At 39.8% G+C, this 17255-nt stretch overlaps 1 protein-coding gene across 1 annotated transcript in view; it reads left to right on the top strand.

The window, feature by feature from the left end:
- hsd17b12b (hydroxysteroid (17-beta) dehydrogenase 12b) overlaps nt 1-12561 on the top strand; it is a 28013-nt gene extending 15452 nt beyond the window's left edge. Inside the window, exons 7-11 of the mRNA XM_085407557.1 lie at nt 865-899; nt 5015-5096; nt 5739-5804; nt 5984-6133; nt 11459-12561. Coding sequence (XP_085263683.1) covers nt 865-899; nt 5015-5096; nt 5739-5804; nt 5984-6133; nt 11459-11566 — 441 coding nt within the window. The 3' untranslated portion in view covers nt 11567-12561. The remainder of the gene's footprint in view (nt 1-864; nt 900-5014; nt 5097-5738; nt 5805-5983; nt 6134-11458) is intronic.
- Nucleotides 12562-17255: the final 4694 nt, after the last annotated feature.

The following is a 17255-nucleotide window of genomic DNA, read 5'->3' on the forward strand; positions in this document are numbered from 1 at the left end:
TGAAAACAAATTAAATCTACTAAAGAAATTCCTGATTGCACTGCAGGTATTTCCACCTGCAAGCTAATACTTAGTAAAGCCACCTTTAGCGGTAATTACAGCATTGAATTTGTGTGGATCAATACAGCTACTTGGGACATAGCTCAGATTTTTTTTCTCCTCCAGTTTTTACTGAAAGGCACATGTGTTCAAACAAATGAAAAATAGCATTCAGGCATGTTCACAGAATTTCAGGGTGCTTTTTGATAGTCAGCATGAATGCCTGCTGCAGACCGCTCATCTTAAATGTCTGGCTCAGTCCCAAACTGCACACTGAGGACTCGTGATGCATAAATGTTTGTCATCCGTTTCCCCGTGGTGCGCTCTCTGTGGAATGAGTAATTAAAGCCGTCAAGGTGGATTCAGGTGTTTAGGATGGTTGGTAAGATAGATCCACAGTCAGGAAGTCCCACAGACCACCGAAGACCTCCACACATACACACACACACACACACACACACACACTGGCACAACACAGTGACTTATACCATAAGAAGTCACTTCTGTCCCAGTTCTCCATGTTCAGCAGTTCCCAGAGCAACAGCTACAGTCGACCCTCTCTCTTAACACTTAATTTATATTGTTCAATATTTCTTTAAACGGCTCCCTCTATCATTATCATTTCTTTTCTCTTGTCTCTCCGACCAGCTCTTCACACAACACCCACACGCACACACACATTTACGAATGTGGATGAACTCCTCCACGTACAACCCACAAACAATAGCCGTTTTTGTCTGTCTCATGCTTTTATTCTGCATCACCCACTTCTAACCTTTTCTCTTTCTGTCTTTTTCCCCCATTATCATTGTTTTCTGTTTCCAGATGACACGTCTTGTTTTACCACAAATGGTGGAGAGGTAAGTTGTGTTTATACATCACCGTTGTCTGCGAATCTATAAAAGGTTCAACGCAGTGAATCCTGATCATTCATATGCACCTGTTTTGGAACCCGCTGCGAGATACGTGGGAGGCCGGTACGGTGGGATTGTGTAACAGGGCGCTGTGTTTGCCAACCAGCAGTGTGGTCAGTGAAAGATTAAACTGGGATTTCTGTGGTAGTGGTGAATGGATATTTAAAATATTAGATCTGGAAGATTCAGGATTTTTGGGAAACTTCTTCCTTGCAGCAAAAGAAGATATTGAAGCAAATCCCAGTCAACATCATTAGTATACAATCATAGACAGAAGAAATGTGGCAGAATGCTGGAATTTTCTGAAAAGATGTTGAACTTTATTATTATTTGACTACGCAGTGGGTCAAACGTGTCGTCAAATGACACGGGAATATTAGGTTTTCGATAAGTGAATTGTTCTTTTTCTGGGGCTGTGAGATCATGTAACATACACATTCGTGCATGGAAGAAAAGATTTTTTGTTAAAGTTATATTCCTAAAACACCCATTTGAGTGTCCTAATGGTTTGAGGTAATGCAAAAAAATTCTGAGGTAGTCTGTTTCCTTCATTATTGCATCCACTCTGTACCAGTTCAACTAGCAGCAAAACAGCCGCACAGCAACTTTCTACCCCGACCACAATGCTTGACAGTTTATGCTGTTTTCTTTAGCTTGAGTATCTCAGCATTGCTCCAAAACATATTTTTATAATTGTGGCAAAACAGCTCAATCTTTTAGTCTCATCGGACCATTAAATGTTCCTCCAGCAGGCGTTTTCTTGTCTATGTGGTCAGCTGCAACCTGTAGTTAGACTCTAGCCTCTTAGTCCATAGTGATTTAAAACACAATGCTGTTCCAGCAGATTCCAGAAACCACCGAGTCAGTGCCTGTGTCTGAGTTACGTCTGACCATCTCACCTAATTTTGTCTTAGCTGAGTGTGACGGCAAAGAGGTGTCACTTCCTGCTGACTTGTATGTGTAGAACTGATTGAACTCATGATCTTGGACTTTTCAGTTTTTCAAGAGAAGTTCCTAACTTTTGTAACTCTGTGATCCTCTTTCTCATATCTGCACTGAGCTCCTTTTATTTTTCTGTTTTACTGTGTTTTGGACAGTCCAGTGGGTGTAGTCAAGTAAACCTCTTCTTTTCTTTATACGTCTCAGCTGTAAGAGGCTGATGGGGTATTGCAGTCACCCTCCAGGGAGATGTGGAAAACCAAGTTTGTGAATGCGATACCTTGAAAATAGACAATTCAAATAGACACCATGGGTGTGTCTACTAAAACACTTTGATGAATTCAAACCTGACTTTGACATCAAAGTTAGAGGTCGGAGGTGGATGTGATAACATGGAAACAAAAAAAAGGGCATAGTAGGATTTTGAAATTGATACCATAGTGTATCTACTAGGAGGGCGAGGGGTGCCACTGGCAGCCGCCAGTATTTTTATCTTGGTAAAGAGAAGCTACCAGCTGCAGTAAAACAGGAACTGAAGAGATCTTGGGCTTTTCATGTTAAGACATTTTTGGAAACTTTAGCACCAGTGAATTCATATATTTACTTCTGTTACTTACTGTTCACAATAGAACATAGAAAATATTTGAATGTTTAAGCAAGGAAAATGTAATATTGAAACAAAAACAGGCTTTTGATGCCAACAGACCTCAAAAAAGTTGTGGTGGGGCAGCAAAATACTGAAAAAGTAAGTGACACTGTAAAGAAACAGCTGGAGGAATTGATGGGGTTAACAGGCAACAGGTCAGTAACATGATTGATTGTATATTTAAAAAAACAGAGCATATTACTCAGAGTTTCTCTGAAGTGAAGCTGGACAGAGGAATAAGAATAATGTTTCCCAGTGTAAAATTGTACAGACTTTGAATATCTCATCATCTGTACCACATAACATCAAAAGATTCTGAGAAGCTGGAGAAATATCTGTGCAAGGTACAAGGCTGAAAATTAATATTGGATTCCCGTGATCTTCGGGCCCTCGGGCATCACGGGAATAAAAACAGACATGATTCTGTCATGGAAATCCCTGCATGGGCTCAGGAACACTTCCAGAAATCAATGTGTGAGCACAGGTCACCGTGCCATCCACAAATGCAGGTTAAAGCTCTATCAAGAAGCCATATATGAACATGATCCAGAAACACTTCTGTCTTCTCTGGGCCAAAGCTTATTTAACATGGACAGAGGCAAAGTGGAAAACACAGAAGTTCTGTTTTGAAATCACGGAAGCTGTATCCTCTGGATCTAGGAAGAGAGGGACCATCCGGCGTGTCATCAGTGCTCAGTTCAAAAGCCTTTCTCTCTCTGATGGTACGGGTGTGCATTAGTGCCTATTGAATTAGCAGCTTTCACCATTGAAGCTGAACGATATATACACATTTGCTTCCATCCAGACAATGCTGGTATATTTCATCAAGACAAAGTCAAATCACCTCTTGCATCCATAACAGCATCATGGCCTCATAGTAGACGAGTTCAGGTGCTGTGATGGTTTGTCTGCAGTCCACGACTTTCACCATAACAAAAAGAATTTGGAATCATGAAAACCAAAATGTGACAAAGAAGACTCGGGACTGTTGAGCAGCTGGAATCCAGTATTAAATGAGAGTGGGACAACATTCTTCTCTAAAGATCCAGCAGATGATCTCCTCTGTTTCCAGATGTTTACATTATGTTAAAATATGAGGGGATGTCTAATAATGGTAAACATAGCCCGAGCTCAACTTTTTTGAGATGTGCTGCATTCATTTTAAGATAAGATAAGACCTTATTGATCCCACAACGGGGAAATTTTTGCATCACCTCAGCTCAGGTACAGATATCAGAAGGAAATACAAAAATACAAATAAGTACAATCAGTGAAAAAAAAGTAAGATAATACACTATATACAATGGTAGCATACACAGTATGTGATTATGGATATGGTTGGAAATATGGAAGACATAAACTATATAGCTTGACATAACTATTGTACCACTACTATTCCTATTTATAGACATGTACACACACCCACATGTACACACTAAATATACATATGTATACATATACATACATATATACCAACTGTAAACAGCATTAACATTAGAATGAGCTGATAATTTTCATGAAGCAGGAAAATGCCTCAGTTTAAACCTTGAACATATTTTCTGTCTCCTCAAGTGAACATACCGGTAGCTAAAAAGCCAGTGAACAGTGAACAGCCAGTGAACTCCTCATTACAGACAGGTTCTGTAATGAGGAGTGGATCAAAATCCATCAATTACAACATCATGTTTGGCTTGCTGATCAAATACTTTTCACTCAGTGACATGCAGAACAATTCATAATTTTTATGCAATGTGGGGTTTTTAATTTCTAAATGAAACTACCATTAAAAGAGAGTTTTGATTTCTTTGGAAGTGACCATAGCTAAAAATTCAGCAGGCGATCAAATGATTTCCCCTTCTGTGTGTCATATAGTCATTCAGCTCCAGGAAAAAGATCAGTTCACAGAAGTATATGACAACTTGGATTTCCTCTTTCGTTCTTTGGAAATAGAAGTCATGATAGATGTATCCTAATAAATGTGGCTCTGTGTTGAGGCATATTGGTTTGTTTTCTGTTTTCAAATAAGTCCTGGCACACTTGGTGTATGCTAATGTGTCGTGCAGTTATAAGCCGGTGGGCCGCATGCTTGATCGTAGGCTGTTGTTGACTAATGTGGCTGAATAATTCCACAAGGGATGGGTCACGCAAACTGCCAGATATTATAATAGAAAGATGATTCCTTCATTGGTCTTTTTCTTTTTTTGTTAAATGAAATGTATGCAAGCACCGCAGGCTAGAGTTGAACTATTCCCCACATTGTAAACATTTAGGTATCTTGATGAAATCTTTGATCCTATCTGTATCTACCAGTTCCACTTTGATGTACAGCAAGAGCAGTTTTGGCTCAGCATGCAAGTACACATACTACCGTCTTCTTTTTGTTACCTGGGGATTGAAGTGTTTGTTGCACATCTTTCTTTTCACTCGTAATTTGCTTCTTTAAAAAAAAAGCACCGGCTTGTCTTGCTGTTTTTAGGAAGAAGGGAGCCATCCTCAACATCTCGTCTGCCAGCGGCATGTACCCTGTTCCTCTTCTTACTGTCTATTCTGCCTCCAAGGTAATTGCGCTACATGGTTTATGACCTTTTCATAAAGTGTTAACTGAAGTTGGACTCAGCTTACCATGTACTGAAGAGGAATCCATCTCATCTTATGAATTATTCTAATTGAACAGCGTACTGATAATTTATTGACGATGGTGATTGAAGTTTGTCCAATATTTATTTAGAAGAAGGGATGAAGTGGTTTTTTTTGTTTTGTTTTGTTTTTTAATTTTGCTGTTTTTATTCAAAATAAATGAGCCGGTGAGTAACTCGGGTCCTGAGGTAGTGTACCAATTAAATGTTTATAGGAACATGTGGCATCATAATGTTTTATCACGGTCTCATGTGCATTTGTTATCTTAAATACAGCCTGCTGTTCACAGTTTTCCTGGTTAATTTACTGCTGTCTTAATCCTGGGTCCCGTCCTGGCTGCTGTTTTTAAATAAGCAGCTAAAATTAGCCTTTGCAACATCTTGAGTTTGTCGTCCAGTTTGCTGATAATTTCGTCTGCTGGTACCATTGATACAGTCACTCATTGATTTCGTTTTTAATATGTTTTTAATAAATTTTGACAGTTTAAAGGATCTTTTCAGTGTCACCTTTTTGCCACCTTTCTAGATCTTTGTGATTTAATGAGCTACATTTATTTCATGTAGGCATTTGTGGACTTCTTTTCACGAGGACTGCAGGCTGAATACAAGAATAAGGGGATCATTATTCAGGTAAAGTTTATACCACTGCGAAAGACCCACATATTTAATATAGACATAACTGTAGTTATTAATGCAAATTTCATAGGACTTCAGGCCAAAAAACCACGTTTCTGAATACTGTATTGATACATTAGAGTTACACAATTTGACACATTGTAACTTATAATCTCATTGTTCTCTTCTTCCAGAGTGTTTTGCCATTTTTTGTTGCGACTAAGCTGAGTAAAATCCGACGGGCTACACTGGACAAGCCCAGCCCAGAGCGCTATGTTGCATCTCAGCTCAACACTGTGGGGCTACAGACCCAGACCAATGGCTATCTGCCTCATGCCATAATGGTAGGTTCTCATGTGTAAATTGGAGCATCATTTATTCAGCCTTGGTATCATCTTTTTGCAGCGTGGACACCAAAGTTTGCACAGACATTAACAAGGCGTTGTAGGATTTTCAAATATATTTCATAGATTCATTTACTAAAAATCCAGGACAAGTTTGACTTTGACGTATCATGTGACATATCATGCTTCTCTGTCGGGCAATGCGATGGATGAGTCTGGGTTTGGCGGTTGCTAGGAGAACGGTACTTGTCTGCCTGCATTGTGCCAAGTGTAAAGTTTGGTGGAGAGGGGATTATGGTGTGGGGATGAGAGAGTTTAGTGTGGAAGAATTTGACTGTCTTGCACAGAGTCCTGACTTCAACCTCATATAAAACCTTTGGGATGAATTAGAGCGGAGACTGCGAGCCAGGCCTTCTCGTCCAATCAGTGTGAGACCTCACAAATATGCGTCTGGAAAAATGGCAAAAAATTCCCATAAACAATCCTTAAACCTTGTGGAAAGCCTTCCCAGACCATTTAAAGCTGTTAAAGCTGTACAATAAACCTGCTGCTGACAGTGACTCGAGCTCCGCTGAAAGTGCTTCAGTTAGTTGGAACTTAAAATGACTCGACAGGCCAGTTCTTACTCGGCAAATGGTAGTCTTAATGACAATAAAAGATAGGGGAGCACATAAAAGCAATGCTATTTTAACACAACTGGTTTCTCTGTAGTAGTAATGGATCTGCTGCAGCGTAACACTCACGATAACGAGCGAGAATCGTACTGCAGGTAGTCAAGGTATGTGATGGCAACAGGACTGAAACCCCATCAGGCGGCAGTTTCACTTTATACAAAATAGCCTCCTACAGGCTCATCTCCATTCACTGAATTAATGTTGTGTCAACAGTTGCTAAAGCATCTGTCAAAAGGTAAACATCCCCTGAATAATGGAGTGGGATGCTCAGCTATCTTTTCAGTATTGTCTGCATCCTAACACTGCAATTACTCTGCAGAGAAATGAGCATCAGAAATGAGATGGAAACACAAACATAGTTTTGCTTTTCTTTTTTTTCGGCGGCGTCTTCGTTTTTAGCAGAGGTCACTGAGAGCAGCAGTCATTTTCTCTTTACAGTTCCTTCATGCTGTGCTGTACACCAGTGAACTGTGTGACATGAATATCAATGATCTTGTTTATTGATGTGCATATAAATAAGAATAGGGTCTATTAAGAGCATACAGGTGGTCAATACATTCTAATCAGCATAAGTAAGCTTTATTCGAGAATAAAAAAAGAATTCTTTTTTCTTTTTTGTGGATAAGATAAAGTCAGCACTCTTTCCTGCCTCCAGCCTCTGTATGAGGTGCAGAGAAAAGGTTTGCGTGTGCAGAATCAAAGCCTGTACCCGAGTTATACTCGCTTCAATGTTGTCTCATTACAGCTCCCTCTTGGTAGCCCTGTTCTGACCATTTGCAGGTTTGCAGTTGTTATTTCACCGTGAGCCTTGAACTTAAATTGTATCGGCTCGCCCAACTTTCACATCTAGTGTCATCACTCTTGGTGAGCCAGGTCTCCGGCTACAATCGAGGGCGAAGAGCCCACATTCCAGAAACTAGAGATGGCACGATACCACTTTTTTATGTCCGATACCGATATCATAAATTTGGATATCTGCCGATACCGATATGAATCCGATATAGTGTTTTTTTTAATCAATAAAACTGTTTTTTTAATATCTTGCTGCATTTTGTATAAGTTCATACTCAAGTTTAAAAAAACAACAACACTAAAGCTATTCTGTTATACCTGTATGCAAAAAAAATATTTCATAGTTCAGCAATACTGATCAATCTAATAAACTTAAACCTACACCATCCTCCCTATTCTGGTATTTTAAAGAGTACTTAGCGTAAATATTAAGCAACCTAACTAATAGGGTTCCAACTCCCAGCAACAACAACAACAAAAAAATAAAAAATAGGGAACCACCCCTCACGCTCCACCTCATGATGCTTAATCGACGTAATCAACTTTAATTTGATGCAGTGTGAAAAAAATGCACAGAAATCAATTATTTTTCAAGAAATATTAAATAGATTCAACATCTTTCTTTAACAGAATTGCAGACTGCACAGATGGTACCTTCCCAAAGGAAAAAGTAAAAGCTTACTAGGGTATATATATTAGACTTAATAGTTACTATATACAGTTATGGACTTCTATTCATTTTACATCAAATTAAAACTTCGGGTGTGAGATTCAGATAATTATTTATTAAAAGCTTGACATTTTAAATGAGAATAAGAAAGAAAAGTATGTCTTTGTGCCCCCTTTTCCCTGTTAATGCCCTATCGGCCCCCCTGGCTAAACTTTGCTAGATCCGCCCCTGCACAGTTACCAGCCGTCAGCTACGTAGAAAAGGATCCTGGTGTAATATTAAATAAATTCTAACAACAGATTATCAAGCTTAAACGTGCTGCTGTTGTTCAGCCGCTGGTTCCCTCTTTCTGGTGCAAAGTGGGCCAAAAACAAACAAGAGAGACGGAGTCGCGACAGAAAAGCCGATCAGCTGATCATTAAGCAGTTTCATGATTGAAGTAGCAGCAGGAGAGAGAGAGAAGAGGCAGTCGCTCCATAAATCGGTTGTTAAGCTTAACGTGGGAATGCTTTACAAACATTCAGAGATGGACTTACACACTTGCTTTACTTCTCTCTGGGATAACTTTGTCGGAGATGAAATGCCGGGTTGGTAGCGAAGCTCCAAATGCTCAACCATACCACCAACAGGTCTCGCACACCACAGCCACTCTATCACGTGATGCATACTGCTCCAACGTGCTACGGTTCTGAGGCGAGTTACGGCGTGTCGCAAGTTTTGTGAGGTGCTTTCGTGATATTTAATGGATCGGATTACATTTTTTATTTCTCTCCGATATCCGATCCAGTAATTTAGGTCAGTATCGGACCGATACCGACACGTACTATCGGATCGGTCCATCTCTACCAGAAACTGTAACTGAAGTTACCAGGGCTTGCCAGTATTACAGTGTATCATAGTGCTTCCTCTTGTAGCACAGTTATTGATACGCTGGTGCCAAATAACAGTGTTTTTGATAATACATCAAACCCAGTCATTTACACTTACCCGTGTTATGACTGTGTGACTCTTCACTTAACTAGTAAATGAGGGAGAGTGAACAAAAGTTGGACTGGGCAGCAAGGAAAAGCTGAAACTGAAAACTATTAGAGATACTGACATAACAAAGCAGTGCATAATACAGTAAATGCAGTCCCAGTCAGAAGTTTGGACACACTTGTGTAATCCTACTTATAGTGACGTCACCTGGGTGATTGTCTTGCAGCAGTGCATCAACATGTTAATCAAAGGCAATGTATCGTAATGATAAGCACTTGGAAGTAGGGCTGGGCCATATCATACCGTTCACGGTAATACCAGTATAATGTTGGGCAACGATAAGAAAATGAAATCTCGCAATAGAATATGGGTAAAACGCGCATGCGCGGTGCCTTTGTTTTCATACGCACATGGCAGAAAAAGCATGACGACGACGGAGAATGAGAAGGGCGAAAGTGGATCGTTGAATGAAACAGATGAACCAGAATTGGTTTGTAAAAATGCTGCAACTTCAGTGGTGTGGGACTGGTTTAGCTTTCATCCGTCAGATAAACAACAAAGCACTATTTTTGGTAGAGCGTGCTAGCGGGCCGTCGTTATTACCGTGTTTTTTGGAAAATACGGCACACTTAAAATCAATCCTTTGATGTTTCTGAAAATCGACAGTGCCCCTTATAATCCCGTGCGCCTCATGTATGAATTCTGGTTGTGTTTACTGACCTCAAAACGATTTTATGTACATGGCGCTCGAAAATCTGTCAAATGTTTTAGTACGACTTTGCTAAGCTAGGAACCCGCACTGCTTGATGGATTGTCGGAGCATTACGGCTGTCGTAGGCAGGAGCCTCTGCGGAGTGATACGTACTGTGCTTCAACATAATATTACCATATTGTGTGTAATTAAGTTTTGTGGATATTATACATGGTTATGCTGAGGATTTGTTGGCCAATATTCACTGGAAATGCCTTTTGGTTAAACTGTCAGCAAGGAATTTGTATTTGCACTGTTAGATTTTTAGATAACTTTAATGCACATAAAAAACAGCTGCTCGTTTAAGTGAAAATACATTGATGTGGGGTTTTTTTGCACTAATAAAGTTGTGGAGTTGTAAAGTATTTTGTCTAGTGTCAATTATATCGTCAGTTATATCGTTATCGCAAATTTTCAAATGGATATAGTGATAAATATTTTTGGTCATATCGCCCGGCTGTACTTGAATGATTCCCATCCCTACTGCGAAGTGTGAATCCTTCCCTTGGGATCAGAATGTAAGCATGATGTTTTGTGGCAGCGGCGGTGACTGAACTGTTGTGTATGCCTGCTTAAAAGGGACATCAACGCAGTCGTTTTCACCCGACGTATTTGCCAGATCGGTCTCTCTGCAACTCATTCATCCTCCTCACACAAGTTGAGGGTTTGTCTTTGTCACACAGTGGAGGAGGTCCAGTACACGCTGCTCACTGGCACATACAGATGGCCGTAGTGTGATTTTCTTTGTCCTAAAGCTGACACAAAAAGTCACACTGGCTTTCCACGATTACAACCCCCTCGGTTTTAATAATATGTTATTTTAGATAAGAAATTAATTTCAGCTTTAAAGTAAATAAAGCATGAAAAATGAAAAGGGGAAAAAAGGAAATTACTAGTAATTATCTGGATGTGTTTCTAAGTCTCTGAAATGCTCTATTACTTAAACTGTTCCTTGATTGTAAAATAAGTTTACTGTAATCATAATTGAAATCAGTGTGATACTGTTGTCTTTAAAGGTAAGGTAACAGACTTTTTGGCTAAAGCGGAAACGTTTAATTTGAGCTGCCTGTTAGTATATGATGTATAGCATGCAAATTAGATGAATTTACCCATAGAGTCAAAGGGGAGAGAGATAGAATTTTACAACTGGCTATAAAGGAACCATGGGATTGTCTGTGTAGCGTTTGATGACATCAGTGAGAAAAGATTTGCATAATGCTGAAATGGTTTTATGATCTTTATGCAAAATACACAGTTATTGCAGGGACTTGTACTAAAAGGCGTGTAGTTCAAGCATAATTTGAAAAGGGCACAGGCATTAAAACGGCACAATTGCCAGAATTTTCCTGCGCGCAAACGTGCTCGCCACATTTGTTGCTCTTGTGGGTTGGAAATTAATAATGAATGCTAATCTGTTATTTGTAAATGCCACCAGCTGACCATGTAATTTCCCTCTGTAGGGTTGGGTGACTACAGCTCTGCTCCCAGCCAAGATCCTCAACAGCCACGTGATGGGGATGGGTTTGTCCCAGCGCGCTCGTTACCTCAAGAAGCAGAAGCAGGGGTAGACGGATCGGTGGAGGCCAAGACAGAGGGATTAACGACTCGTCCGACTACCATCATCATCATCACGGACCCGAGCAGATGAACGTGACAGTTTCTGGGCAAACATCTCAGTTTTGTCTCCCTCTGATATTTGCTAGCTCATAGATGATGTGAGGCAGTATCTGGCCACATTAAAAGCATTCAATCCAAACAGTTGTGCAAACAATATTGATTAAAGCGTTGCTCTTTACTAAGTGAACAGCTTTAATGAATGGGACACTAATGTTAAAACTAAAACCAACAACAACAACAAAAAAATAACCATCTGTCTGCAAAGCGTAATCAAAAAATGAACCCCGCGGGAGAAGATTTAAAAGATTTGGACGTGTCTGTTGTTTCAGACCTCCTGTGAGTTTGTGGACTAGCTTCAAGCTGCTTAATAAAAACTGGAGGCGCTTACTGTTTTGAAAGCACTTAGTGAGTTATCAAGACTTATGAAAAGTTTATTTTTTCAACCATTTCTACTGTGATGTTAAAAACGTCCTTAATTCCATCATTGTTGTCGTCTGCAAACGCACAACTTTCTGTTGAAAAGTACCACATGCTTATTCAAAAACATCCTTTTTTTTTTTAAACTTCCTCTACTGTTGATGGGTTAGCGAAGGTGCTGCTTGTGTCATTTAACCCAACTATACATTGCGTGTATAAACATGAAGAGCATAGAGGGAGAGTTTGTGATGGTTAGAATACTAAAAATGTGTTTTGTTTACAGTCATGATTGAGTTTCCGTGTCATTCTCACAGCACACTTGACATTCCAAAAATGTATTTTATTCCACGATAAATGAGTGGGTGGCTTGTTTTTTTTTCTATGCAGTAAGTGGGTCACATCAACATTTATCTCCATCTTTACAGACGTTTTATTTTTATTTTTTCTCAAGTCTTGGATTCGCTGAAATGTTGTACCCCATGTACAGATGAAGTGAAGCAGAAAACAAATTCTAATCTGACATTTGTTTGACATTCTTTTGTGACTTTTGACTTCATCCAGTATGGCAGTAGTGGTCTCACACATTACTTGCTTTGTTTGGAGTAATCTAAATGTTGTTAAGGTGTACTGTCGTTGCAGACGTCAATAAAAATGCTTTTCAACTAACTTCATCCAGTCGTTTGTCCACATGTCCTGTGTTCAGTCACCTTTTTTACCCCTCAGCCATAAAAGGCTCATAGGGCATTGTTGTCATCCCGCTGGGCAGGCAACGTGGACACGCAAGTTTGTGAATATGATAAATCAAGAAGAAGATGATGTAGGATTTTCAAATTGATACCATAGGTGTATTTACTAAAAATCTTGGGTGCATTTGAATCTCAGTGACCTGGATGTCATGTTTCTGAAAATCACCTAGGATTTTCACATTTATAGCCATCGGTGTATCTAGTAGGAAGCTGAGGGGTAGCAATGGTAGCCACCAGTATTTTTCGTAACTGGCATTTTGAATTGTGTATTTTAGCCAACTAGCCATTCTCTTCCACTTATTCTTATCATGGTCGTAGGGAGGCAGGAGCCTATCCTAGCCACCAAAGGGCGAGAGGCGGATTAAACCCTGAACAGGTTGCCAATCTGATGCAGGGCTTAACACAGCAAGACAGACAACCATTCGCGTTCACATTTACACCTAGGGGCAATTAAGGCTCACCAGTTAACCTAACCCCACTAATTGCATGTGTTTGGACTGTGGGAGGAAGCCGGAGCTCCCACGGAAATACCAGGAGAACATGAAAACTCCACACAGATAGGCCCTGGCCAGATTGCAGACTCAAACTCGGGACCTCCTTGCTGTGAAGCGACAGCCGACTACAGTATGCCTCATGTATTTTAAACTATATTAATCAAATGTGTCAGTTAGGTCTTTGTAGTTTTAAAAATTTTATTCTTTAGGATTTATAGTTGGTTAAAATATAAATTAGCTTTGTAGACAGTCATCAGTTACCAAAAAATTGCAGTTCCTGAAATGCCCACTTAAGGCTGCCTTGAAAAGAGAGTCGACCGCACTGATTCCTATGTTAAAATGCCAAACTTTACATCATGTTCAGACCCTGGAACGTAAAACAAGTTTGGTCTCTATAACTGAACACCTGCACACTTGTGCAGATAGTGATTTATTTAGTTATATATATATTTTTTAAAGAGAGGAAAGTCTAAGATGTTTTGTACATATGCAGAGGAAGGATATAGTGAACAAAGTATGGCAACCGTGGCAACCCCTAAATGGAACAGAAGAAGAAGATAAATTGCTACATTTTTATTAAAGCTTTAACTCTGCATCATGTTCGCACAAGTGGACCTTTCAGCTGTGGTTATCGTGTATTTCCTTGCTGTGTGGTTTATTTCACTGTCCAATAAGTCTGAGGTGCCTCGGTGGAATTCTACTATCTTATTAGTGTGGTATCTGTGCATGAATTAGCAGGCGTTTGTGCACACAGCCTAAGGATGTACCCTGCCTACAAGGCTTACTAGTATTAATCTGATAATTTTCAAATCCATCATCTTGTCTAAATGTGGTCACTTCTGGCTCCAAAAAGCCAACCACAAATCAGTTGGTAATGTCACTACGTTTTATGTACAGCCTGTGGTTAACGTGTGTGTCTATCACATACCATCACACCTAAATGCTAAGTGTAAAAACTCTGTAAACTCTACTGTGTAATGAATTTGTCTTACATACCTATATTTAACACTGTGCGTGCTAATTACCAGCTCACATAGCTTCCTAAAGTGGCTTTTTACCATTTTTGTCATTTTCACAGTCCATACCAATGTGCTGCTTTTTCACTGTTCTGCCTCTTCCCTCCCAAACATCACTGTCCGGTTCCCATGCCAACAGTTTCTGGGAGATTATTCCGGTGCACTGGTATGGAAGCTGCGGAAATGTGTCATCACAGAGAATGTAGGAGGGGAGAGGAGCTCTGTGTGGAGGGATGCCCAAAGGAAGAAGCGAGTGGGCTGCGGAGATGTATATAAAGAAGATCTCAGTGGCGATCAGACTCCACTGCTTACTCGCACTTTGTAATTTCACTGCAGAGTTTTAAGAACGACGAGCAGATTGGAAAAGGAGCAAAACAGGATCTCTCACATCATCTTATCAAGCAGAACCTTCAGAGAGATGTCAGCCAGCTTTTGCTGATTGACTACTTCATATTGTTATAAATTTTACTCTTTTTTGTTTTAATTTATTTTTGTATTTTCTGTCCCAAAACAGTCCAGGCTGATTTGACACTCAAGAATTTTTAAAACAAAACCTTTAAAGTCGTACATGCTACGCTTCCGTCTCCCTTAAGAGCTTCACTGTCTACAGCTCATCATCCTCACATTTGGGCCACTGTTCACCATGGCGACCAGCATGGACACGCTCCCTGCCCATCTGCTGCCTTTGGTGATGGAGGAGTTTCCCCAGTCTCTGGCCACAGCTTGTGTCTGCAGGGCAGGACAACGTGAGCCCCGCCTCCGCTGCGTGCAGTGTGGCATCATCGAGGAGGAGGAGGAGGACTGCTCCACCCTAGAGGAGGACCAGGCCCTGCGCTCGTTCCTGCAGACCGTGGAGAGCCTGAGGAGGAGTACCAGATGAGCTGATCCAAAGGGAGTTCTAGCACGACTGTGACATGTTTGACCTATTTGGCTTCCCTACAACCCGTTTGGACCAACAGATGTCTACAGTGTTATGGATGCAGACTGTGCTGACATGAAACCTCTGTGGGTGGTGGTTTTTTCACCATCATTGTTGGAGAACATACAGTACATGCCAACTTGGCAGCAGAGACTGCACTGAGTGAAGACATTGAGAACTCTTTGTTATCATAGAGCCAGTTCAAAGGTACTGGCATATACATATATTTTATCTACACTGTCAGAACAAATGACCTTTATTGTATTCAATATGTGCACAGCTTTACCATCACCCTGCCGCACTGCTATTTGTCATGAACACGATTAGCTTCCTTGTTGTTTGTGTTCATACTGCCTGCTGTTAAGATTTTGAATTTCATATAAAAACTTTGTGTTTGAACCTTTATTTTGTTGCCTGTCTGTAATTAATATATAAAATTTCCAGTTAAAGCTGAGAAAAACGCTCAGTACATCAATATGCTACAATTATTCATACCTTATAGTAGAAGCTGTGTTTTGAGGAGGAATGTTGATTTACAAGCTATTAGATTTTTTCTTCAGGGCTAACCAGGCGGTGGCACTATTGACACACTTTCTTTGAGCTACAAAGCGCAGAGTATACTGTCCTACTCAACAGCCCAGCTTAACGCCATATTCACAGCTGAAATCTTTAAATTATCCGTGTCACTGCAGATATAACTCAACTTTATCTTTGAGAAATAAACAAAAGAAGCAATTGTGAAGAAAGAGCTACACTGCTGCAACACACACATAAAAAAGGTGATGAAGGATTTTCACCTCTTCTTTTTTCCCATCATGTGACTGATTTCTTCTCGCTTTGATTATCAAAAAGGTTCTCTGCACTATCAAGCTCCAGCTCTGCTTCATCTTTGCACTCTCATAAATGTGATAGTGTTTCAAAGGCAAAAACAAACCCTTAGTAAAGGAGCTGTTACACAGAATGAATGAATGAACAGTTGTTTGAATCACGCATGGGTTCACTTGCTGTTTCTCCATTTCTCAGTGATTTTTTAGAAAATAGTGAAGAAAAAAAATTGTTTTTTTTTTTTTTTGGAAAAACACTCTGCAGATGTCTGCTGTATAAATGAATTCAATTACAGATACTGTATGCCATCTGGAGCCTGTTTAATTTTTGGTTGTTATGTAAATATCATTTCATTGTGGAGGAGCTTTTTCAGATTTCTGCATGCTGGAAAACAACTCTTTTAATTCCCTTTGCTCCGTCACTTAATGTTGCGATCACTGCAGTGGTGTTCAAGTCAGACGCTTCCTTCCCAACAAAACTTTTGCCACCAGACTGAAGGCCGCAAATATTTGGTTTTAAATCATTCATATTAAGAAAAAAGAATTACTCACAGTAAAATAATGAATATTTCCATTACTCATTCATTAAAAGCTATGTGCAGGAATGCCCTCAATAAACCCTTAGACTGTCATTGTAATTTGAAAAAGCAATGGAGGTAATTATATATACATACACAGGCTGAAAAAGAAAGGTTTCATGTGATTCTATAGAGTCCTGTGAAAAGGAAGAGAAGAGAACAGTTTAAGTTCGAAAAGTTGCAGGAGATGACCATAATCCAGAGCACTATATTTTGAGAAAAGCCTATCACAACACAAATAAACTCATACCAACTTTTAAGCACGGTGGTGGAGGGATGATGATTTTTTTTGGGCTTGTTGGTCACCTTGAAATTACCGTGTTGACCATGAATTCCTCTGTGTACCAAAGTATTCTAGAGCCAAATGTAACATCACCAGTCCAACAAATACAACTTGACTGAAAATGGGTCATGGAACAAGCGATCTAGATCTCCAATAGAATGACTGAAAAAGAATCATGGTGTTACAATGGCCTAGTAAAGGTTGCCTCAACCTGAACTTAAATGCTATGAGGGGGTCTTATAAGGGCAGTACATGAAATGAAACCTCAATGAACTGAAGCAATGCTGTAAAGAAGATTTTGGGCAAAATTCTGGAAAAATGTTCCAGTGGTCACTTTTTTTTGCTAGGCTTAGAGATATACAA

The sequence above is a fragment of the Rhamphochromis longiceps genome, linkage group LG1, assembly GCF_057381845.1.
Source record: "Rhamphochromis longiceps isolate RC_006_pf linkage group LG1, R_longiceps_female_GT1.1, whole genome shotgun sequence".
Classification (NCBI taxonomy): Eukaryota; Metazoa; Chordata; class Actinopteri; order Cichliformes; family Cichlidae; genus Rhamphochromis; species Rhamphochromis longiceps.